Here is a 24,391-nt window from a genome sequence, read left to right as displayed (position 1 = left end):
ACGGCACCGCCCTTTCCCCGCCCCGCTCATGGTGCCGGTTCCGCCGCCTTCAGTCCCACCTCGCTGCATCCCGCGGCCGGGGGTGTCCCGGCTCTGCCAGGCCGGGCGGGCTGCGCCGGGCCGGGCCTGGCCGGTGAGCGCCGCGAAGGGCCGCGAGGCCGCCCGGAGCCGGGGCCGGTGGGGGAGCCCGGGAAAGGGGCGGGAGTGGCGGCGACGAGGCCCGCGCGAGACCGCGGCCTGGGGGAAGCGGAGGCTGCGCGGGAAAGGGGGTAGATCCGCGGTCGGGCCGAGCCTATCCGGGTTGAAATGTTCGTTGTCTTTTTCCCGAGGTGGACGAGTGCCGCCCGCCGCTGCAGGAGGGGCCGCCATGGGGAACCAGCTGGCTGGCATCGCCCCGTCGCAGATCCTCTCGGTGGACAGCTATTTCTCTGACATCCACGACTTCGAGTATGACAAAAGCCTGGGGAGCACCCGCTTCTTCAAGGTGGCCCGAGCCAAGCACCGGGAGGGGCTGGTGGTGGTGAAGGTGTTTGCCATCCAGGACCCGACTCTGCCCCTGACGAGCTACAAGCAGGAGCTGGAGGAGCTGAAGATCCGGCTGCACTCGGCGCAGAACTGCCTCCCCTTCCAGAAAGCAACCTTGTCCGAGAAGGCTGCCATGCTCTTCAGGCAGTACGTGCGGGACAACCTGTACGATCGGATCAGCACGAGGCCGTTCCTCAATAACATCGAGAAGAGGTGGATCGCTTTCCAGATCCTGACGGCGGTGGACCAAGCGCACAAATCTGGAGTCCGCCATGGGGACATTAAGACTGAAAACATCATGGTGACCAGCTGGAACTGGGTTCTTCTGACGGATTTTGCCAGTTTTAAACCAACTTATCTTCCTGAAGACAACCCTGCTGACTTCAACTATTTCTTCGACACATCACGGAGGAGGACGTGCTACATCGCTCCCGAGCGCTTTGTCGATGGCAGCATGTTTGCCACGGAGCTGGAAAACATGCGAGATCCTTCCACTCCTCTGGTAGACCTGGCCAACAGCAACCAGCGAACAAGGGGGGAGTTAAAACGTGCAATGGACATCTTTTCTGCAGGTACTGAGAGAGATCTATGTGGCCTTCTTGGTTGCTTGTCTGAGCAGAGGCAATAGCAGAGGCTTGCTATTTTTTTTGTTTGTTTGTTCTTTTTACTTTTTATCTTTTGCTTTTTTATTATAGCAGGCCTGGAGAACACCTTAAGCATTAGGACTGGTCTCTAAATCTTTCAGTCACAGAAAAAGTACAGACACAATAGAGTAAGCTACCTGACTTAAATGCATCCCCATGTTATCTGAGGAGCACAGTTAGACACCGTTCTGTTACAGCTTATCTCTGCCCTGAAGAAGAGGTGGTTCTACAGGTCACAGACTGTGATCTTCAGGTGGTTGAGGTCCTGGGGATGCAGTGTATGCTTCATGGGACTGTGAGGAGGAACCAGTCAGTGACACACGTAAGATCTGACTGCCTGGGAACAGAGCTGCTTTCCAGCACAATTTGGCAATATTGGCTTCAGAATCTTCTTGTCATTATATTTTTCCCAAAAGCAGGAAGTTGGATAACTCAGTAAGCTCCTGTCATGGTTCCACTCAAAAATTCTTGATAGAGTCCTGCTGTGGGAGCCTGTCCTGAGTCACAGGCTTGTTTTGAGTCATATGTTTGGCCTATTAGAAAAAAAAAAAAAAAAATCTGAACGTTGAAGTAATGGTTACTTCACTTTCACCAGCCAAATTTCCAGGCTGCTCCACTTACAGGACAAGATCCTAACCATGGAAAGCAAACTGCAGGAACGGGACACAAGCCTTTGAAGAGGACATGCATCATATACACAACAGGGTGCCGTGCCTGGCAATCTTCTTATTTCTCACTGTTCTTAGGAGCTCGTTTGAGTGAATGTATGCTGTCCCTTAGCATTACTGTTCTTCTTGCTTTGTTTGACCTCTTGCTTGGTCCATCTTTGATTTACTGGCACTCTTTCATGTAACAGTGATGTGGGTTCATTTTCTGATATATTTTCCATTTGGCAGGTGGTTGAAATCAATACCTCATGTTTCCTAATTGCAAAATTCTCTGCTGTTAGCATGTTTGAAACAGAATACCTGGGAGGCATTTCAGAGGCAAAATACCTGGGAGGCAAAAGCCAGTTTTTGGAGATGGAGATGCTGTCCCCTTTCCACAAGTTAATTAGTTAGCTCATTAGCCTTGTTTTTAATCAAGCTAAGGTTCACATAGGATCCGTTTTTATCTGTGTACAGAAAACAAAATTTCTGTTTGCAGTTCCCTCACATCTTTGACTTCTTTTTTCCCCCCAGGCTGTGTAATAGCAGAGCTGTTCACAGAAGGCGTCCCCTTGTTTGATTTATCTCAGCTTCTGGCTTACAGAAATGGCCTCTTTTCCCCTGATCAAGTCCTAAACAAAATTGAAGACCGCAGTATCAGAGAGCTGGTAAGGGTGGGCTGCAGCATCAGAACCATTTCTGTGGTCTGTATGTAGTTTATTTCACCTCCTTTTGTGACAAATTGCTTGTCAATTTTGACTGTGAGTTTGGGATCTTTTTTTTTTTTTTTTTTTTTTTTTTGCATTATGAACATCTAAACCTTTAATCTTTCTCTCTTGCTCCCTCCTTCTTCTGCCTTTTTCAAGGTCACTCAGATGGTCCATCGGGAGCCAGATAAACGTTTAGCAGCTGAAGATTACTTGAAGCAGCAACGTAACAATGCGTTTCCTGAAATATTTTACACTTTCCTTCAGCCTTATATGGCCCAGTTTGCCAAGGAAACATTTGTATCAGCAGATGAGCGTATACTGGTCATACGTAAAGATCTGGACAACATCATTCACAATCTCTGTGGCCATGACCGCACAGAGAAAGCCGAGGGAGAGACCAAAGAGAATGGGCTGGTTATTCTAGTGTCAGTGATAACTTCCTGTTTACAGACTCTCAAATACTGTGATTCAAAACTGGCTGCTTTGGAGCTGATTCTTCATTTAGCACCGAGATTAAGTGTTGAGATTCTTCTGGATCGTATTACTCCTTATCTGTTACATTTCAGCAATGACTCTGTGCCCAGAGTGAGGGCAGAATCTGTGAGGACACTAACTAAAGTTCTTGCTCTTGTCAAAGAGGTGCCACGCAATGACATTAACATTTACCCAGAGTATATCCTGCCAGGCATTGCACACTTGGCCCAGGATGAAGCCACTATCGTCAGACTTGCATATGCTGGTAAGCAGAAATCCATCAAAACTCCAAATCCTCTTTTTTAATGTTCTTCTTTCAATGTTTTGTGTGCTCACAGCCAAGGTAAGGGGTTAGAGCCTGGTGTTCAGGGAAGTAGCCCTGCTTCTGTTCCCTAGATAAACAAGGACATAACAAGTAAAAGTACTTCTCCTATCAACCATGTATTGATATATGCATGTGAACAGGGCTTTCAGAGCCTGCCCACTCTCTGCAGATTTAATTAATTTACCTTAGCATTTTGCTAGCTCAGATTGATTGCTTAGAGTGGCCCAACTGAAATTAGTAAATATGAAACATATGTAAAGCATCAATTTGTTGTTATACTTCAGTTGCTTTCCCACAGAACGAAATTTGGTGTTTAGGGCTGAGATTATCTGCTATGTAATAGTCTGGCTTATACTTTCAGAAATGTTTTCTTCATATGTTTATTCAGATATTTGAATCGTGGTGGTTCAGGAAGCAATTTTGTAAAGACACCTTTATTTACTATTTACCTCCTGTTATTTGCTTTGACCATTTTGTTTACAAACGCACAATTCAGTTGACAATGTCCCAGGTGATGTGTTTGTGTGTGTTTTTTTTTTAAACTAAATATACTGATAAAGCTCATTATCAAAGGCATTGTATGGGTGGTGAGTCGAACCAGATAGCTAAGTCTGGTTAGGTTGCCTTCAATTCAGACAGTTTTCTTTTAAGAAAGCAATTGAATTTCAATAAGTTAGTAAGTAAATAAGAATATTAGGCTAACTTTAAAAATATATACGTGAGTTCAATTATGTTACCACACCTTTTGGAAGCAGTGTGACTGGTGACTTACAGGATTTAATCCAGGCTGTGTGCAGTTTCCATTGGCATGCTGATGTTGTCTTGGCCGAGACTCAGAATGGCTGCTTAAGTGGGACATAAGCCCTGGCAGGGTTATTCCTGTGCCAGCCATTGCCTGACCCGTATAGCCCGAGTTACTTCAGCAGCTTCCAAACACTTCAGGATGGTGCCAAATGGCGTGGATAGATACAGGGACAAATGTCTTCAAATTGGAACCCAGCCCTCAAGGGTAACCCCAAGGATACAAATCCTGGCATGGTGGCATGTTGTTGTTTGGGGTTGTTATTAATTGCCCTTTCAGTTCTATCAAGCTATGTAGTCATCTACCTGAGATAAGGTGGTATTTTGGGCTACTTTAGAAGACTAAAATTAGTTGCAGTTACATTTGATATCCTTACAACTTTTCCACCCATTTACACAGCCTTACCGTGATAGGATGTGTCCCTAAGCACAGCAGAGCTACCAGGTACAAGTCCCTGAAGTGGGTTTGCAGAGCATACTGTGTCATTTCAGTGCTATTTGCCCATCCTGACTGGTATTCTGAGTGGTTTTAATATCTCATAAGGGAATCATCAGAAGTCTGTAAATTGGCAAAGTAGAACAATTCTAAACCAAAATGTTTTCCTTTGCAGAAAACATAGCATTGTTGGCAGAAACAGCTCTAAGATTTCTGGAGTTAGTCCAGCTGAAAAATCTAAATATGGAAAATGAACCAAATGGTGAAGAAATGGATGAAACGTCTCACCCTAGTGATAACTATGATACAGGTAATGTCGCTTCCACTTACCTTGCCTCTTTATAATAGCAAATTGTAGACCAGAGCTCTTAGGTAGCACTGGTTTTTGTTGTCACTTAGCCTTCCTATAAATGAGAAAAAATGCCTTACCTCAGCTAGTATCTGTCACAAACTGGTACCTCTGTTGTGAACACTATGAAAGACAAAAAGAAAGAAAGAAATGAGCACAGTTCTCCAGAAGTTCTCAAGGTATTTGAGGCTGGCTCACTGTATATCCAATTTTGTGGTCCCTTCAACAAGTCAGCTCTGTTCCAAATACCACTTCCACTGATGTGCTTGGCAGAGTTAACTTTTGAAAAATCTGACAAGCTCTGGCATAGTCACAATACTGTATTTTTCAGTCGTTCTCTTCCCCAAATGTTCATGTGCCTGGCTATTCTTGTTTATTGTCTGCAGATGCCAAAAATGTGGGTGTCTCTGACAATAATATGGTCATCTATGCTATTGTAACTGTTGTACAGAGTTGCTTGGTGTTCTTTTTTCCTTCCCTTGGCAAGGAGGGGTGAGTAATAAGTGGACTATGTGTCAGCTTCAATCCCTTTAGTAATACATATGTTTCTTGAATAATACTGAGCAAGTTTTCTGAACTGAGAAGTTTGTGGTTAAAAACACACACGTCTATTTTGGGGCAAGTACATGAATCTACAACTGATTATAATTGGTGAATTTCTCACGCATACACCATTTGGTAGCGAAAAAGACATGCTTCAATTATACTTCAAAAAATACTGTAAAAAATACTTAAAAAAAATCCCCTTTTAGTTCCTTCATGTAAGCCATTGGACGTTCACAGTTGCTGAGGTGTGAGAGAAAGGAAGGCCCATCTTACAGGCTCTGCTCCTAAGAAACACTGTCCTATATTACCCATCTAGCTGGGACATGAAAGTAGTAATGCAAGGAAGAAAAAAATTTGAATGGTTCTATTATTTTCATGCTTTCAAAAACTAAGGCTGAGAAATTTGAACCCAGAAGGCAACTTCTCCACATGACTGACAAAGTGTTTTGGAAAGTAAATTAGCTGACTGCCTGTGGGCAAATGGCAGTTACTCCTGCAAAGTCGGAATAGCAATATCTGAATTTTGTGCTGTTTGCTTGAGAATCTCCATTGTAGGCTTTCAGTATTAGCTTATGCATCAGCAATACTGTTATTTCTACTTAATGATTTTTTTTTCTCAGTTGCATCACAGAATAGAAGCAAGGGGTGAGATCACTTTCAAATTTTTGCCACTGTTGTTAGGGTAACTGCTAGGAATTTGTAACATTGGAAGTGCTCATGTTTTCAAGTATTGTTTATTTCTCACTGACCTTAATTAAGCCAGTCTACCTCCCTAAGTAAAAATATGCTCTTGTCGATTTACAGATTTTACAACTGATGGTCAAACGGACATGTAAAACCAGGGTTGTCTTGAAGTACCTTGTTTAACACAGTAATATTGCTGCTGACTGATTTGATGCTTTTTCACATCTGCATTTCATTTTTAAACAAAATGAGTTGGATCATAGTTGAAATTAAGACAAATGAGAATTGCATTTCTCTGGTAATGTTGTCTCACATTTCTGTAGTCTGACTTTGCCACTACCCTCATGCTTAGTCTGAAGTCTTTCATAAGCCAGTCCTTGGAATTGCTGAGATTCTGTTGCACTGTTTATCTTAGCAAGTTTTTCTATGGTGTTTTTCAGGATATCAGTTTAATAGCAATATGCAGTATATGTGCACGTACTGTTTCTCACCAGTCTAATTGTTCACTCTTTTGTCTCCTGCAGAGCTGCAAGCCTTGCACGAAATGGTCCAGCAGAAGGTTGTCACTTTGCTGAGCGACCCAGAAAATATTGTGAAACAAACACTAATGGAAAATGGAATAACACGTCTCTGTGTATTTTTTGGACGTCAAAAAGCCAACGATGTTCTTCTATCTCATATGATCACTTTCTTAAATGATAAGAATGACTGGCATCTTCGAGGAGCTTTCTTTGACAGCATTGTGGGTAAGGGTTTGGTTTCAGCCAAACGGAATGATTTTTTCGTATCTTGGAAACTGCTAAGCCATTTCTTCTAGAGGTGTATGTAATTTTTAGGAAGTGACATGCTGAATTATTGTGTAAATTGTGTTTCTCTATGGAGTAAAGAAGAAACAATGTAAATATAAGTAGCTTTTTTTTCTCTCTAAATGTTTCTTACAAATGAGGCTGATAGATCTAAGATCAATTTAGATTAACATCAAAAATAAAATTTTAATTCTGTTTATTTTTACTTTTTATTTTTTTTTAATCTTTCCTGAAGCTGCTAATTGAAAAATCTGAATTATGACAAATAGTTGCTAAAATTTCTGCAAGCCATCTAAAAGATGCATCACTTTACATGTGTGCGTGGTCTCATTCCTCAATAAACCTGTTTGTGTGATAAAAACTTTGTGCTGATTACCATATTAAAGTAGAAGTGAAGAAGTTATTTAATGTGTAAACTTGATTACGATGGGAAGACATCTAATTGTGTGATATTTGTCAATCCCCAGTAACTGGTTTAGAAGCAGATACAGTTATCTGTCTGTGCTGTGTATTGTGTATGACAACAGCAACGATAAGCCTGAGTTATTTGATGAAAAAAACAACTTTTCTCTCTTGAGAATGACCAGAGGACTTGCCCGGTTGCTTGCAGGAAAGAATGTCAGCTTGATGGACGTAAAACAAGAGGAAAGATCAGAATTTCAGCAAGGTCTATCTCCCTGACAGTTGCCAGAGATTAATTATAGTAGATGGGTTACTAATCAAAGGAAGCCATCCCAGATGACAGTTTCATCCATTTCCAGTGGACACTGGCTGGTTGTTGTGTGGGGAAGGAGAAGAAAGCAGTTTCTTTCTAATGGGATGTGACTGTTAAGTTTTGGTCCATCAGCTTCAAAGGGATTGCATTTATTTTACTTTTAATCTTGGCTTTTTTCAGCGATTTTTGAATTATATTTTAAAATTATTTTTGAAACTAGGGGCTAGGTAGCTTCATGGTGATAAATAATTAGAGAGTAGCAAACTAACTAAATCTTGAGGCCGTGTCAGACTGAAAGAGTTTTAAAAGATTGTTATAAAAGATTCTTTTCAACTGTTGGCAATTATTGTAGTAGATAAATGAATGTATTTTAAAGACATTATTTACTGATAACTAGTCTAGTTATCCAGTTCAGCCTTTCAGGAAGCTGAATGCTCTTCAAATTACCATTGCTGCTAAATTAAAAGACAAAAGTCCTGCTAACGTTCTTTCATCAGTGCTCATTTACCCTTTCCATGTACAAATGCAGGCACTGCGTCCCCACCCTTAGGAGCACTGCTGTTTTTGCCTCACTGTTTCAGACTCGTGCTGGCCAGCTGTGCATTTACATCCATGCCTGACCTCTGGGAGGACTTCAGCAGGCACAGAGATCGGTTTTAGTCAAACAGCTTTCATAATATTTGTCTAACTTTGTTTTCCCATCAATTTTAACAAAGATTGTGTCTTCCACATTTACTTTTGTGTGAGTACTGGGTAGGACTGAGGCCCTGAGATTTGCTTCCTGCATCGCTGTCTCGGTATATGCGCGTATTTCTTGTTTTGATAACTTTCTTGGAAAATGCTCACTGAATCTCTGTGTCCTGTAGGACTGACATTTTTAACTTCGGAGAGGAAAAGCAAAGAATTGTTACTTTGGATTTTTATGTCTTTGTTGTTTGTTCTAACATTTTCAGGTGTTGCTGCTTATGTTGGCTGGCAAAGCTCCTCAATACTGAAGCCTCTGCTTCAGCAAGGACTCAGTGATGCAGAAGAATTTGTCATTTATAAGGCCCTCAATGCTCTTACTTGTATGTGCCAGTTAGGGCTCTTGCAAAAGCCTCATATTTATGAATTTGCTTGTGATATTGGTAAGTTGGAATGCAGATGGTTACCTTGTTTTCCTACTACAGAAAGCTTCATGGCCAGCTAAATAAAATTTCATAGCCTAACTGTTCGGTATGCAAGCCTATAGTGCTCTTTTAGGGTTTACTCGAATTAGACATGCCCAGAATTTGATAGCTGTTTATCAAACAGCTAGTCTTCTGAGACTATCTTTTTATGGCTTTCCAAAAGCATTTAGAATCTGGGGCAGGTGATCTGTGGTTTTATATCTCATGACTGGATGCTGTCCCTTGATTACAAATTCATAAAACCTGTGTAAGTGAGATGGACTTCTGAATCCAACAGGAAAACATTAGTTATCTCACAGTATAAATAATGACCGTTCAAGAAAGAGAAGGGAAGAAGGAATGAATAAACTATTTACTTAAAAACAAAAACAAAACTTCAATTCTCTTTAACTGCCCAAATTAAAGTTAGCATTTATTTTTGGGTTAGTCTCCTCATTGTCAACTCCAGATTTGCAAAGAAGTGAAATGAATAGATAGGAAAAATATTCTTTCTGGCAACAGCAGGGAAGCTCCGCACCGTTGGCCCAGTAAAGTTGATAAAAGAATTTTCTCATTTCAGGTGTCAATTGTAGTGCTCTGCTGGATGAAAGGCTGATGCTGGGGGTAGTTCTAGGGGGAGGAAGTGACATTGCAGGTTGCCTTTTATAAGATGGTCCTCTCTTTAATTTGAATTCAGTAATTACTGAAAACAGTAATTTTCTTTCAGCACCTTTCCTGTGCCATCCTAATCTTTGGATACGTTATGGTGCAGTGGGATTTATCACTGTGGTTGCACAGTATTTAAATATTGCTGATGTCTACTGCAAGCTAATGCCATACCTCCATCCTTTTATCACACAACCAATAATACAGGTAATGCTTCAAATATTAATGTGAATATACCCTGACCAGTCATAATTCTGTGGTCTGTTGTTGCCATGGTGCTGGCTGTAAGAACATTTAATTGTTTTGTCATTCTTTCTGGTTTTTTTTTTTGTTTTTTTTTTTTCCAAGTAAGGGCAGAGTTGTTTGCATTTTTTTTTTTTTTTTTTTTTTTTTAATCTCTGCTGGCAAACATGAATGGCCATTGCCATTTGTGACTTATCAATTCAAGACTTTCATTGCTTTGCCAAGACGAAGGGCAGAGTGCTTAGCTTGTGTCAAGGAATGGCCTGCATGATGCTGACAATATTTGCATGGACATCTTTGCATACAGCTTTAGGACCTGTAGAATTCATCTCTTAAGTGTTTAAGTAGATAAGAAGCAGCTGTAGTACTTGCATTGAAGTGTGCAACGTGTATTTAATGTTTGGGTTTTTTTAATCACACAGTTGGTAGTCTAATTAAAATAATATTTTTCTTTCTCTTCCTAAATAGCTTTTGCAGTAGTCTAGGCACTGGTTGATAAATGTCTATCTTGTTCATTTATTACTTTATTTTCTCACTCTAGTGTATAAATCTTTGCTTTCCTTTGCAACACTACACGGAATACACAAGTCATATTGAGTTGGATCAGACTAATTTTGAACATATTTTTCATGTAAATAGTCTGCTTTGAGGAGCAAGTTATAGTAATGAGATCTTATGGCATTGTTTTGAAGGAACAACCCCAACCCACTCCATTATTTTTAGTATTCCAACTTTTATACAAATATTTATATCATAATTTTGGGCCAAATTAGGTTTGGCCATTTAACAAGGACAGTAACTAGGTGGTCTGTTTTATCAGTATTGCCCAATTACTTGCTACCACCATCTTAAAACCTAATCTTGAAACAGGAAAGATCAAGAACTAAAACAAATGTATAAACTCAAAGGAGTGTTAGGTCTGCCAGTACGCTGAATTGTGTACAAGAATTTTTGTCCAGATGTTCTCTGCACATAAACAGACACTGAATCACCACCTGTGAGAACAGAAAGTTGTTTTCTGTTACAGTAATGAACAAACTTCCCCAAACTTAATGGTTCTAACTTATGCCTGAACTCACTAGTTTCTTGTGACTGTTTGCTATTCTCTAAATATGCTTTTGAGGATTACTTAATTACATGGTTGTATAGATACCATTGTATATGTAGAAGAAAAGCCAGAAATCTGATACTGGGAAAGAGCTTTTCTATTAAGTATTTTTACAAGGTAAATGTAAGACAGTTTGAAATACTATTGTATTTGTAGTAGAATTTTTAATTCCATTTAGCTCAGTCAAGTTCATGTTCTGAGACTGCTGGGGGAACAGAAAGAAAATGGAGAAAATTTGATATGACAAACATAAGGAAAGATCTAGAAGTTGTATGTACGTTATTGGCATGGTCATGTATAATTTGATGTCATAGTGTGATTGATTATTTATTTATTGTTACTGTAAGCTTGAAAGCATGTCCTCAGGATCATAGAATCGTAGAATCATTAAGGCTGGAAAAGATCATGTAGGTCAAGCATCAATGCCTCACCATGCCCACCAAACCATGTCCCTCAATGCCACATCTACCCTTTTCCTGGAAACCTTCAGGAATGGTGACTCCAGCACTTCTCTGGGCAGCCTCTTACAGTAATAGGACAGAGCTAGAAAGTAGCTTTTAAATAAGCCTTCAGAGCAAGAGCTGGTTTGGGTTGGTTGTTGTTGTCATTTTTTTCATTTGTTTTTGCTTGTTTTTATATTAGTATTCATTGTTGTCTAATTACCAACCTGTAGGCTAGGGAAAAAAGTAGACATGATACCTACAGCACTTTACTGTTAGATTTCCCCATGTTTAATGGATATCGTTCTTCCCATTGACTGATTTCTCTTTTTGAATTGCAGATAGATAAAGAAATAGTCCTGCTAAGTGTGCTTAAAGAGCCTGTCAGTCGTTCCATATTTGATTATGTCTTAAGATCAAAGGATATCACAAGCCTTTTCCGACACCTTCAGATGCGTCAGAAGAAAAGAAATGGTGTTCTCCCAGACTGTCCACCCCCAGAGGACCCTGCCATTGCACAGCTGCTGAAGAAGCTACTTTCACAAGTGATTGTTTTTCATTTGTACTTTGGAAGTCAGGGTTGAGACTCTTAGGCTCTGTATGTCTCTACAGCAACCCTGTGGTTGCTGCTTTTAGAGGATCCCCATCTGAGGGTCAGTAGAGGTTTGTTGGACAAAGAGTTCAGAACCAATGAAAGATTCTTAAAAGATCTGCCAGAAATAGGGCAGCTTTATGTCTGAAATCACCAAATATATTTTCTTTTTGAAGATTTCAGTCGTGTCTGTCAGATTTCAGACACGATTTGTCAGAAGATAGGCTACATAATGTGCTGGAAAGAATAGCGTGCATTTGTTGAAGTGACAGACATGCAAATAACAGTGTAAAAATCAGAGGAAGGTGAAAAGTTTTGAAGCTTATATGTGAAAAGGGGAACAGTAAGAATCACCCACATGAAGTAGTGAGAACCAGGAAGAGGAAGGACTGCAGCCAAGTGTGTGTGGTGTTCTTTTATTGCAGTGTTTGTGGGCTGTAGGTATAGCCTAGGTGGCAGTTAAGCAGATTGCACCAGGTGGTGATCCAGTATTAAATGCAGCTCTTCTCTCACCATTCTTCCTCACCTGAGGAAGAAAGATAAAACTACATGAACTTACCCAAAATTTCAAATAAGTAATAGACTGGTGTCTTGTGTTTTGAGGACGTGCTCCATCTTTTCGCTTCTGAGCCAGTCACTTAATTTTGCCCCTTCTTGCATCTGCATGCCTTGATGCATTTTCTTTTTCAAAAAAATAAATAATAATATATTTTCTCTTACTCTGTAGGGGATGACTGAGAAGAAGAAGACAAACTGTTAGCACTGAAAGACTTCATGTTAAAATCAAATAAAGCTAAAGCCAATGTTGTGGATCAGAGCCACCTGCATGACAGCACTCAGAAAGGAGTGATTGATTTGTCAGTTCTGGGAATAATCAGGAGACAAGTGGATCTGGTTAAAACAAAGCAGGAGCCTGATGACAAACGTGGTTGGTATATTTTGCAGTCTATCTAGTTGGAACTAAGAATTAATTTACTCAGCAGTTCATCCTACATAATTATTGCCACCCTCACCGAATTAGCAATAAGAAAACTAGCATGGTTTCTCAATAGCATGCTGCTATATGAAACGTGAGGTTTGGTGATGCTCTCAGCAACAGTGAAAGATGAAATATTTTGCTTGTGAGAGTACTTGAGATACATGGCTTGCAGATATTTCTGTAACTATTGCCATCTTATTTCCAGAATTCAGATGCTTGTTTGCAAGTTGTTTGCATCTAATTTTAAAGGAAAGTGTACAGAAGAACAGGATTTTTCATTTTTGTGCATCGTGTGGAGTCAGGAGTGGACAGGATTTAAAAGTTAGTGTGTAGAATCAGTGTTTGGACTGATTTCTTTCACCTACAACTCCTGCCTATAAAGCCTTCATGTCTTTAACTTTTCTTCACTAATTTCATCCAAGTTTAATTAGTCTCATGTCTGTTTTTTACAGTTTTAAGTGACTCCAAAGGAATGGTGAAAATAATTATTTCCTCTTTATAGATAGCATTCTTTAATCTACAGTTGATCATTTGCAATGATTTATCTACTGTTCCATTACCAACTTACCTCTGACTTAAGCCAGTAAATGAGTAACTCTCACAAGGAAAAAATTTTCATGTGGATTCTTGCAGCTTTCTGCAAGAAAGATGGAAAAAAATCATGATATTGGAATTAATTACAACACGAGTCAGCTGTAAGATTAATAAGTGTAAACAGAACACTTGCCACATGTTCCGCCCTGTCAGCTGACGTAAACAACCTAGCAGTAGTTTTTCTCCATTAACTACATACAGATAATAAATTGGCACGTATACATTGGTCTCACATGTAGTCTGAAAGTAATGAGTGAGGGCTGCCATGACTGCATTTCTTTTTTTTTTTTTGCTCCCTTCCCTCCCTTCCCTCCCAACTCCTTATAGCTAGAAAACATGTAAAGCAAGACTCAAATGTAAATGAAGAATGGAAAAGCATGTTTGGGTCTCTGGAACCACCCAACATCTCCCAGCCAATACCCAAAGGACACGGGCAAACTGCTGATTTGGAAGCTATCCAGGCTGGGAAACCACTTCGTTCAGAGTCCTCAGCTGGCATTTGCACCACCTTGTCATCCTCCCCACAGGTACTGCTGAAAAACACTGTCTTTGCATAGAATCATTTGAGTTGGGAGAGACCTTTAGAAGCCATCTAGTCTAACTCCTGTGAATGAACGGGGACATCTACAGCTACATCAGGTTGCTCAGAGTCCAGTCCGTACTCTTATATGAATACTTTCACGTATTTATTGTTTCCAAATTAGGTGTTTTTGATTGAATTTTTGTCATGATGGCTCTAAAATACTAAGTTAATTGTCACGAGTATTGTTGCCATTGGATATTTGATTAAAACTAATCACTTCTGCAAGCCTTTACCTTTGTAATATATAAGGCATGTATTTGTAAGTACTCATTTTCTTACAGGCAACTGATGGAACAGTTGTTCAACCCAGGAAACAAACGATACAGGTGCTGAGCAGTACAGTTTCTCCATCTGCATACCAGTTACGCATCACCACTTGCAAAACTGAACTCCAGCAGCTGATTCAGCAAAAGCGAGAGCAGTGTAATGCAGAAAGAATTGCCAAACAGATGATGGAGAACGCTGAGTGGGAGAGCAAGCCTCCACCTCCAGGTAAATCACAGGCCACCAAGGCCAATAGACAGATGCACAGAAGAAAAATGTTTTGAGTTAAAACTTAATTATCTCAAGGAAAAAATGCAAAGCGTTAGGAAAACAGGAAATTTTAGGAAATGTGCTCTCTGTCCACTGACGCACTTAGAAAAATATCTGTCTGTCTATGAAAGATCTGGAATCTAGATCTTTACCTTTGTGGTAATGGACCCAAGTGACTGGTCTAAAGCTCAGTGTGTGCTCTCTGCTCCAGTGAGTTTTCTGAAGCAGGATGTTTACAGTCTGTGGCAGATTATTTGCCTGATTACAGGTGATCCCTGCACTAGCTTATCTACAATGTCCACGTGCTTTAAAGGGCTCTTTGTAATTTCACTGAATGCACATGGAACTAATCTAAAAGGAAATACTTAACTGGTTCTGCCAATAAGGTTTAGTGTAGAGTTGAGCAAATAGCCTTTCTAAAAATGCATCACCTGTGCCCCATCCCTGGAGACACTCAAGGTCAGGCTGGAGAGGGCTCTGAGCACTGTGATGTAGCTGTAGGTGCCCTATTCACTGGAGGAGTTGGACTAGATGACCTTTAAAGGTCCTTTCCAACTCAAACAATTCTATGATTCTATGTTTTCAGTGCCTTCTATGCTTTGAAGCTATAATGGCTATTTCCCAATGTGCCTGTTGGTGGGTGAGATCAGGGGAATCTTCATCTTCCCATTAGGTTACGAAATCAATGCCAAGCTTTGTGATTTGGTTTTTCCCTGTAGGGTGGCGTCCCAAAGGATTGTTGGTAGCTCACCTTCATGAACACAAATCTGCAGTGAACCGCATTCGGGTCTCTGATGAACATTCCATTTTTGCCACTTGCTCTAACGATGGCACAGTGAAAATCTGGAACAGCCAAAAAATGGAAGGAAAAACCACTACAACCAGGTAGCTTTAAAACTCGCGAAGCTGCTATTTTAGTCTGTTTTTTATTGTAGAGCTTGGAGAAAACTATGAATCATTTGTGGCTATGTTGGAGATTTCTGTAGTGATATAGACTGGTGTTTTTCTTGGCATACAAACTCAAGATAGTAGAAATAGACAGTATTTGCAAGCAAATCTTGATCTTTCCTTAACTAATTGAAACAGCAAAAGGATTGCTTCAGAATAGTAATTACAGGCTTTTTGATTTCATTTCTATAAGTAATATTCTGGTGCTATTGCTTAAAGCTGAGGTTTTTTTGGAGCAGATTGGCTTTATGATTAACTGTCTCATGCACTGATAGTTGGTGCAGGAAAGCTGTGTTGTTGCTTGAAACACAGATGGGTGGTTTTGGGGAGAAGAGGATGTATCTCAAAATACAGGTGCAGTGAACTGCAGTGTCAGTTAAATAACAGAAACTACAGTATGCTGCTTTGATAGAGATCTGGGGTAGACTGATGTTCTCTTTGTCTGGTAGACAGATGTGTTCTTTTGCACTTGGAGACTGTCACAACCCATAGGCTCAAAAATAGATGGTAAAACTTGCAGAAGCAACTCAGGCTTTGTTGCTTTCTAATTTTAAAACTCTTAAAAAGCATTGTTTTCAGAGGTCTCTTGAGCGATTGGTTTTAAATAGATGTCTGAGAGAAGTCACTTTTATTTAAATTGCCACAAAATACATTTCCTCTTTTTCTGCCGCCTCTCCTTTTACCATTCAGGTCAATTCTGACATACTCACGGATTGGAGGACATGTCAAGACTCTTACATTCTGCCAGGGCTCACATTACTTGGCCATAGCTTCAGACAACGGTGCTATCCAGCTTCTTAGTATTGAAGCTTCAAAGCTCCCTAAATCTCCTAAGATTCAACCAATTCAAAGCAGGTATGGGTATGTACTTACAGCAGTTAAATCTCTCTGCAGAACTCAAGCTGCTAGCGTATCCCTTGCTTAGCGTGTGTTTGCTCCAAGCTCCTGCTGGCTGATCCCCGGCTGTACAGGAAGGCTATAATCTTATCTGCTTCATAAAGAAGTGCTGAAAGGCAGCAGTGCAGGAATGAGGATTTAGAGCTCTTGGTTATCACTATCTGCTGTGTCACTGGATTCATTATGAATTTGAAACAGTCAGTAAATTTAAATACTTCTAAATTCTTTTATGTGCTGGGTTTACTTATTTCTTACCTCCCCTTTTACAGTGTTAATCTCCAAAATAACTTGATAAATACTCTTTAAGAAGTCATTAATGGACATTCACAAACATATAATGCATAATTTGGCTCCAGGCCTGCAAATTTGTCTCCCAGGCTCTTAATACGAGTAATGTGGCAAAGATATGAGGGATGGGATACTATTTAGAGGAACATTTGGATGTTTTAATGTTTTTTGGGGTTTCTTTAGCCTTTCCATATAAACAGTTTTGAATATTTGGCACCAATTCAACTACTTAATCATCCAGCTTGAATGTCCAACAGCTGTCTCAGAGACTTTTTTCAGCTCTAAATAAAAGTAACTTTTTTGTTTTAGATATCCTCTCTGGTTTGGGATTAAGTTCATAAATGAAGTAAGCTTAATCTAAGGGAGGTGGAAACTACAAACCAGAGATGTATTTTCCTTTTGACTTATACTCGGTCACACACAATGAGTGACTGAGCACAGTTCTCTCAGTACAGCAGTGGAGAGGAAAAAAGAGATGTGTGTCCCTGCCAGTAGGCTATGGGTAGGTGAATATCTGAGAAACACAGAACACGAGTCTGAGGGAAATATATGAAACAGAGACACAGAGCACTGCAAAGAGCTGTTAACAGAAGGCCTGCAGGTGCTATAGACAGAGGTTGATAGAGTGTAAGCATGTGCTGGACTAAGATTGGAGAATTGTTTCTAGCCCTTGAGTAGTAACATGAAGAAGACAATGCTGTTAGTCATTAGCTATTGAAAAGAGTGTTAAACTTGAAAGTACTATCTATTTCTAAATCAGTGTATTCTTTTAACCCAGATCCTTGGATTTGAAGGATGATGGCTGTGTGGTAGATATGCATCACTTCAATTCAGGAGCCCAGTCAGTGCTGGCTTATGCTACGGTTAATGGATCTCTGGTTGGATGGGATTTGCGATCTAACAGCAATGCTTGGACACTGAAACATGATTTGAAGTTAGGCCTCATAACTTCGTTTGCTGTGGACATACACCAGTGCTGGCTGTGTATTGGTAAGTCTGTATTCCTTATTAGCTGATTTTTGTTTCCCCACTTTGATTTTCCTTTACAATAACTATGGCTCAAGCTTTTGCTTCATCTGATTGACTAGAATATGCCATTTTTCAAACAAGGGGAGAAAGTAACCTCCTGATACATTTGTGGGAAGCAATCTGTCCTGTAATTACTTGAAGTCCCATCTCCTAGAAATAGAGAACAAGGATAAAAGACCCATGTAATTGTCCGTCTGACTGTGGACAGCTATCTCTCACCAGGCACAAGCAATGGAACCATGGCATGCTGGGACATGAGATTTCAGTTACCAATCTCCAGCCATTCTCATCCTTCCAAGGCCCGAATCAGACGCCTGCTCATGCATCCTGTCTATCAGTCTTGGGTTATTGCAGGTAAAACATCTTAAACTTACCTCACTGTTGACAGAACCTGTGATTAAAGAAGCTTCTGTTTCAATTTCTGCTTCAAGCCCTGCTTTATGATTGTTTTTTTTTGTTTGTTTGTTTTTGTTTATATTTTCTTCCATTGTAGTTTTTCTTGTGCTTTGCTTGGGGAAAGGAAAAAGGGAAAGCTCATGCTTGTATTCTACCACTGTGCCCTTCTTGGCTTTCTAAATGTAAAAAAGGAAAGAGGTAAAAAAAAAAAATAAAAAATCTAGTAATAAGCCATTATGAAAACGACAGCTTTTGCAGTTCTTATTTTCTGGAGCATCACTCTCATGATCGTTCCTCCCTATGTGCTAACACATCACTTTTTGTAGACAAAATGTTATGTAAGACAAAACCCAGAATTATGACACACGTTGAAGTTGATGGGAATTCTGCCACTGCATTCAGTGCCCTTGTAGAGCAGAGACTAAAAGGTTGTTCCATGTCCAGTCCCCACTTAATTCTGATCCAGCTGTGCCTTGGGTTGAGTTTTCAAAATCCTACAAGAGTCCTCATTTGGTGTGCTCACAGCTGCTTCATCATCACTGCATATACCACTGTCATATGCTGTGCTCATACTGGAAAGTACTTCTACGTGTTCATGTCAGGAAGACATTCTAAAAAGGACAAGTTGTATAAATTAATACTGCAATAATTAAGTTTGCTATAGAATGAATTCATAAATAAGTTTCCTATTTTACTTAAACTTACTTCTTAGGTTTGACTCATTCTTTCAGTAATGAACCACCCTGGGACCAAATCAAATTTATTTAAAAGTCATGCAAATGAAAGAACGTTCTCTGTGCTTCCTAGTTTTTCTTCCCTGATAAAGAATAAATTAGTGGCAAAGTTCATTATTTTAAAATTGTATTGAAAAATTCTTGCCTACGAGGTTGATGCCAAACATGTAAACATTCCCTTTAACAGAATTCTTTGCCCATCTACCTTAAATATGGGTGTGAAATGTCATTGTAGCTACTGAATTTGATAACTTTGGATTTGCTGTCTTAGCTGCCCATGAATAATCTTCAAAGTCACTGATGACAGTGCCAAACAGGCAGACCATCCATTGTTCCTAAAGAGGCATGAGAAGTTATCTAGGGAGGAAATTGTGAGGTTTTAATTCTTCTTAAAGAGGGTGGAAGATTAAAGCAGGATTTTGAATTCTCATGAGTGAGATACTTTACTGGAGCTGCTATCAAGGGATAAAAACAGCAAAACACATGCATGGCTGATAAAGCAAGACTAACAGCTGCTTCAGAGAGCAAGTAAAGAGTGTCTCTATGTCATACCCTCTATGTCATGTCATTAGAGTGACAAATGAGAACTAAAGCCGCACATTTTATTTGTATGCATTGGCATTATCTTTCCTGTAGCTGTTCAAGGCAATAATGAAGTCTCCATGTGGGATATGGAAACTGGTGATCGACGCTTCACTTTATGGGCCAGCAGCGCACCGCCTCTTTCAGAACTGCAGGTCTGGTTTTTTTCTCTTCCTGCTTCTGTTCTGTAGCTGGTCCAGAACAATCTCAGCCTCCATGCTGTGAATCAATACAGTTACATGTCTCTGTGGCCTTGCCAGTTTGCCACCAGGAACATGCCCTGGTATTTATTTTGGCACTGTAATTGTTTTGCTGTCAAAACTAAATTCCTTTTGTAAAACAGCAGTGCAACCTAAATCTTCATTGGTATCTTCCACTGCACGTGGAATGTGTCCAGTCATATTCTCACAAAACCTGTCAGCCAGTCAAGCCTGGAAAGGTTTTAGTGAAGCTAAAATTCATGGTATGGCATCTTGTACTTACTTTTACTTGCAGCGTCTGGGAATGTGGGTACTTCATAAGCATCTGTTCTTTCACACGTTCCTTTTGTAATACAATGCCATTGCTACACTTAACTGTTAGCTTAAAGAATGGAACTCCAGTCCCAGGAGTTAACTGGGAAAGGAACAAGCTGGGATATAATAACAAATAACTGCATCTTCTATAAATGTTGCAAATGCAGATCTGGAATCTACCTAAACTTGAATTTGTATGTGCTACAAGTTTGTCGTGTTCAGTTTATTTGATCACTTACTTTGCAAAGTCGAATAGGAAACTTTGTGATTTGTTTTCTGCTGTAAGTCCCTTCCTTAATGCCATAAAAAAGAGTTCACGTGCTTCTCAACAAATGTCACCTGCTTGATTCTCTGATGAATAAACTCTCTTATTTACCATCATTGAGAATTGTTTGGGATCTTGGAGAGTTTAATCAGTAGTGTTGTTCTGTGAGCCATAAGAAACAAAAGGAAGCACTTTACCTTAATATTCTAAGACGTGGCCTATTAATAAAGTAACTCATTTTTAGTTACAAGCATTTGGAAATGGAATGTATAAATGTGAATAAGAACGCACTCTCTTTGTCAAGCATGGACAACAGCTTCTGATAGTATTTCTTAATAAATACCTCTTTTTCCTACTAGCCTTCTCCTAACAGCATCATGGAATATACTGCAGTCCAGCATCTGGTAACCCCATATTATTGACAGCAGGCTCAGACATGAAAATAAGGTAATAAATCCAACAACATTGTTTGATGCTCTCCCTTCTACCCTTGTCTGTGCATTAAGTTTTGCCAACCATTGCAAGAGTAAGCTCTAAGAAGTCTAAACAATAATGCTGAAGATGTGTTCACTAAAAAGCATCAGTGAGCAGAAGGAATTGTTCTCACCAAAATTAGTGCAAACCTCTGTTTTTCTGAAATGCAGTGTGTACCATTTTGTACAGTTCTTGGTAGGCAGCATAGCAGAAATAAACCCCCAAACAATGACTTGTGTAAGCTTGCTATATTATTTCTCTGCTTCTTTTGTCCACTAAGTGCACAAAGCATGCAGTAGTTATACTCATTTATTTTCACCACAAGAGCAAGATACTTTTTAAGCAGCCATGTTCAGCTGATTAAAAAAAAAAAACAAAAAACAACAAAACAATAGTTTTATTGTGTTTCTTTGTGTTTAGGTTTTGGGATCTAGCCTACCCTGAGAGATCTTACATTGTTGCAGGAAGTTCTAATTGCCCGTCTGTGTCGTACTACAGGAAGATAATTGAGGGCACGGAGGTGGTTCAGGTATTTTGCTTTGTTTGATAACTTGTTCAACTTGCTTTTATGATGGCCCTGTGGGTTACATTAACTGCACAACAGCTTTCATTGCAACTGTCTCACTTACTTCTTACAGATGGTGTCAGCACAGTGTTTTGACATAGCTAGAAAGAAGTCACTTTAAAAGAAAAAAATGTCAGTTATTTTTGACAGAATTAGACTTACCAGATAATACTTGATGCAGAAGCCATGGCTTTGAACCAGTTTTTATAAAACCCTTGGAATGTTAAGGTGTGTGTGTTACTGTAGCTTCTTTTTCCCTGCGAGAATATTAAATCTTACTAGTTTGTATGTCATTGAAATAAATATGGGGAACAACGGTGATTTTCCTAATCAGCTGCTATGTCAGTTCAAAGCAAGAGAGAGGTTTTGTGTGATGAAAAGAAATGAACCAAGAAATAAGTATAAGCCAACCATCAAAGGGTGGGAGTTTTTGTTTGTTTGTCTGAAGGTAACTTTTTTTGGTCTTCACAGCTTGGAAAACTGTCATGTGGGACAGCGCTCACCTTTCTGTAAATATATTATTTTCACTTTTTTCTTTTTTCTTCATTTTTGTTTTGCATAGGAAATTCAAAACAAGCAAAAAATGGGGCCCACTGATGAGACCCCTCGGAAGGGTCCAGAGTCTCTCCCAGTTGGACATCACGATATTATCACAGATATTGCAACTTTCCAGACCACTCAAGGGTTTATAGTAACTGCATCAAGGGATGGAATAGTTAAAGTATGGAAATAAAAGTTGCACTAATATATAGTATGTAAATATTTGTAATAAATAAATGATGCTATAATGAAGTTTTCAAGGACTGTTTCCAGATCATGGAATAGAATGGACTTTAAAGACTATAAAGGGGATGATAAAATCAGTGTCCTACCACTCTGTTAAAAGCACTTCTTAATCACTTCTTTTATTAAAATGTTTGGTATCAATGGCATTTCCTTGAAAGGCTGAGCAGTTTATGAAGAAATTGTTTAGCTTGGCCTATCCTACATTGTTCTCGAGATCTTTCAGAAGTTGATGGAAGGAATTCCCACCTTACACATTGTAAATGTATACAAAGGAGAGGGCTGCTACAAGTATGTCAACATCTGACTGCTGCTGCATTGAATATGAGAAATTAAATATGAACCAGTGCACTAATGTCCCTGCATATTCTAATAACTGTAATAAAGTCCACTTGAGCTTCTCTGTTTGGTACCTGAGTCTGTTCACTTCCATTTTTCTAACATGGTGACTCTGTTGTATGGTGGATACAGTATAAAAACAATTGGCAGGGAAAATGAGCATTGGCTCAGCATTTAGGAATGACAGTATTGTCAGGCAACAAAATTGTTACAGTTTCAGAGGTCATCTTTTGTAGATGCTATAACACTTCTAAAGACATTGATTCTTCCTTTTTACTTTTTTTTTGGGGGGGAGGGGGAATTTTAGAAGCTTTGGATTGGAAGATAGCAGTCTGTTCATGATCCTTTGATCAAATACGATGGGTTTTCTTGTGTGTGTGCTTCTGCTTTTTGGTTTTAGATGAATGTAGAGGTCAACTTGAATATCTATTTTTACATGTGCTTTGCTATCTGCAAAGTGGTTGGGAGATGTTGCATCAACAGGGTTAACAGCTGCTCCTAACACCCTGACAGCCTTGTTAGTGCTGGGTAAATGGGAAAAATCAGCAGCTAGGTCTAACACAACACAGCCTATGTTATCTGGGGAGACTATTAAGAGTCACCTTATGATGCCACTTCCCTCATTACTTATGGGTGCATGCCCATCAGGGCTTACGGACTTTATGTATGTCCAGTTTGCTTAAATATTTCACGGTCTATCCTATTCCACCAAGGGTGCTTCTTTTTTACTCCTGATTATCCCCTTAGTCTCCTCTGACACTGCTTCAGTCCCAGTATTGACTCCTTATGCATTAATACTGCCATTGCTTTTAAAACTCAGAAAGTGTATTGCATCTGGCCAAGGCATGATGACATGCACCTTGGGTATTTTCCCAAAAATATACTTTAGATCTTTCATCTCTCTCTAACACTGTCTGGTCCCTTTAAAGTAATTAAGGCATAGAATCATAAGGTTGGAAAGGACCTACAAGACCATCTAGTCCAACCATCCTCCCATTACCCCTGCTACCACAAACCTCTAAACCACATCTCAGAGCTCCTCATCCAGACGCCTCTTCAACACTGCCAGGGATGGTGACTCCACCACCTTCCTGGGCAGCCATTCCAGTGCCTGACCACTCTGAGAGAAAAAGATTTTCCTGTCTAACCTAAACCTCCTCTGGTAAAACTTGTGGCCATTTCCTCGGGTCCTCTTTGTTGCCTGGGAAGAGAGGCCAAACCCCTCCTCATCACAACCTCCCTTCAAGAAGCTGTAGAGTGCAATGAGGTCTCCTCTGAGCCTCCTCCAGACTGAACAATCCCAGCTCCCTCAGGCGCTCCCCATAAGGCTTGCGCTCCAGACCCCTCACCAAATGTATGTACCCCTCGAGACCCCTCACACATATCTCTACCTCTAATTAATCCAAGATATAATCTGAAAACTTTGAGAAATTAATGCTAAATTATGATCAGTTTCATACTGTTATAAAACAAAAACTAATAAAAAAGTACTAAATTTACTCACATTTACTCATTCAGCAGAAATTGTAGGCAGTAGTTTGGTCCCAAGAACAGCTGTTCTTTGTTGGAAGCCTGAATTAGGTCTCAGAATTCAGCTATTTTGGATTACAAAACATAGATGAAATATGTGAATTTGGGTTGACATATGACAGTAGTAGCATACCTACACTCTTGCACTTTTAAACTACAGTTTATCTTAACTAACACTCTCAACAGCACAAACATAACACACTGCTCCCTAGGTAGATTTCTAAGTGCGTGGCCTGACTCTAAAGATGATCCATGACAGTATCCAGAAGCTACTCCTGAGAGGTTCGTGTATTTTGTTTTATACTTTGGGTGGAACATGGGATTGAGCAGGGAGAGGCTGTCCTTAATTAATGCAGCTGAGCAGTAAGTATGTCTTCAGAAGATGTTTCTCATTAGAGAACACAGGATGTTATCTCAGGTTGGACAGCCACATGCCCATTTAAACAGTCACACCTCAGTTTCTATTCACTTAGTGGACAGTTATTCCTGTTTTAATT

The 24,391-nt window shown here is 39.8% G+C and overlaps 1 protein-coding gene across 1 annotated transcript; it reads left to right on the top strand.

The window, feature by feature from the left end:
• Positions 1-22,426, top strand: PIK3R4 (phosphoinositide-3-kinase regulatory subunit 4). The gene is given in 22 exon segments (XM_085226446.1): positions 1-133; positions 330-1,097; positions 2,351-2,484; positions 2,683-3,265; positions 4,738-4,872; positions 6,666-6,887; positions 8,616-8,789; positions 9,538-9,683; positions 11,609-11,812; positions 12,587-12,593; positions 12,596-12,787; positions 13,760-13,959; positions 14,297-14,507; positions 15,269-15,434; positions 16,188-16,352; positions 17,461-17,672; positions 17,934-18,065; positions 19,478-19,578; positions 20,563-20,575; positions 20,578-20,650; positions 21,098-21,206; positions 21,805-22,426. Coding segments are annotated over 21 exon segments (4,080 nt in total). The 5' UTR covers positions 1-133; positions 330-367; the 3' UTR covers positions 21,976-22,426.
• Positions 22,427-24,391: the final 1,965 nt, after the last annotated feature.

Source organism: Meleagris gallopavo, chromosome 6 (assembly GCF_905368555.1).
Source record: "Meleagris gallopavo chromosome 6, MGAL_WU_HG_1.1, whole genome shotgun sequence".
NCBI classification, from domain to species: domain Eukaryota; kingdom Metazoa; phylum Chordata; class Aves; order Galliformes; family Phasianidae; genus Meleagris; species Meleagris gallopavo.
The sequence above is the reverse complement of the archived record's forward strand: the minus strand, read 5'-3'. Positions and strand labels throughout refer to the sequence as shown.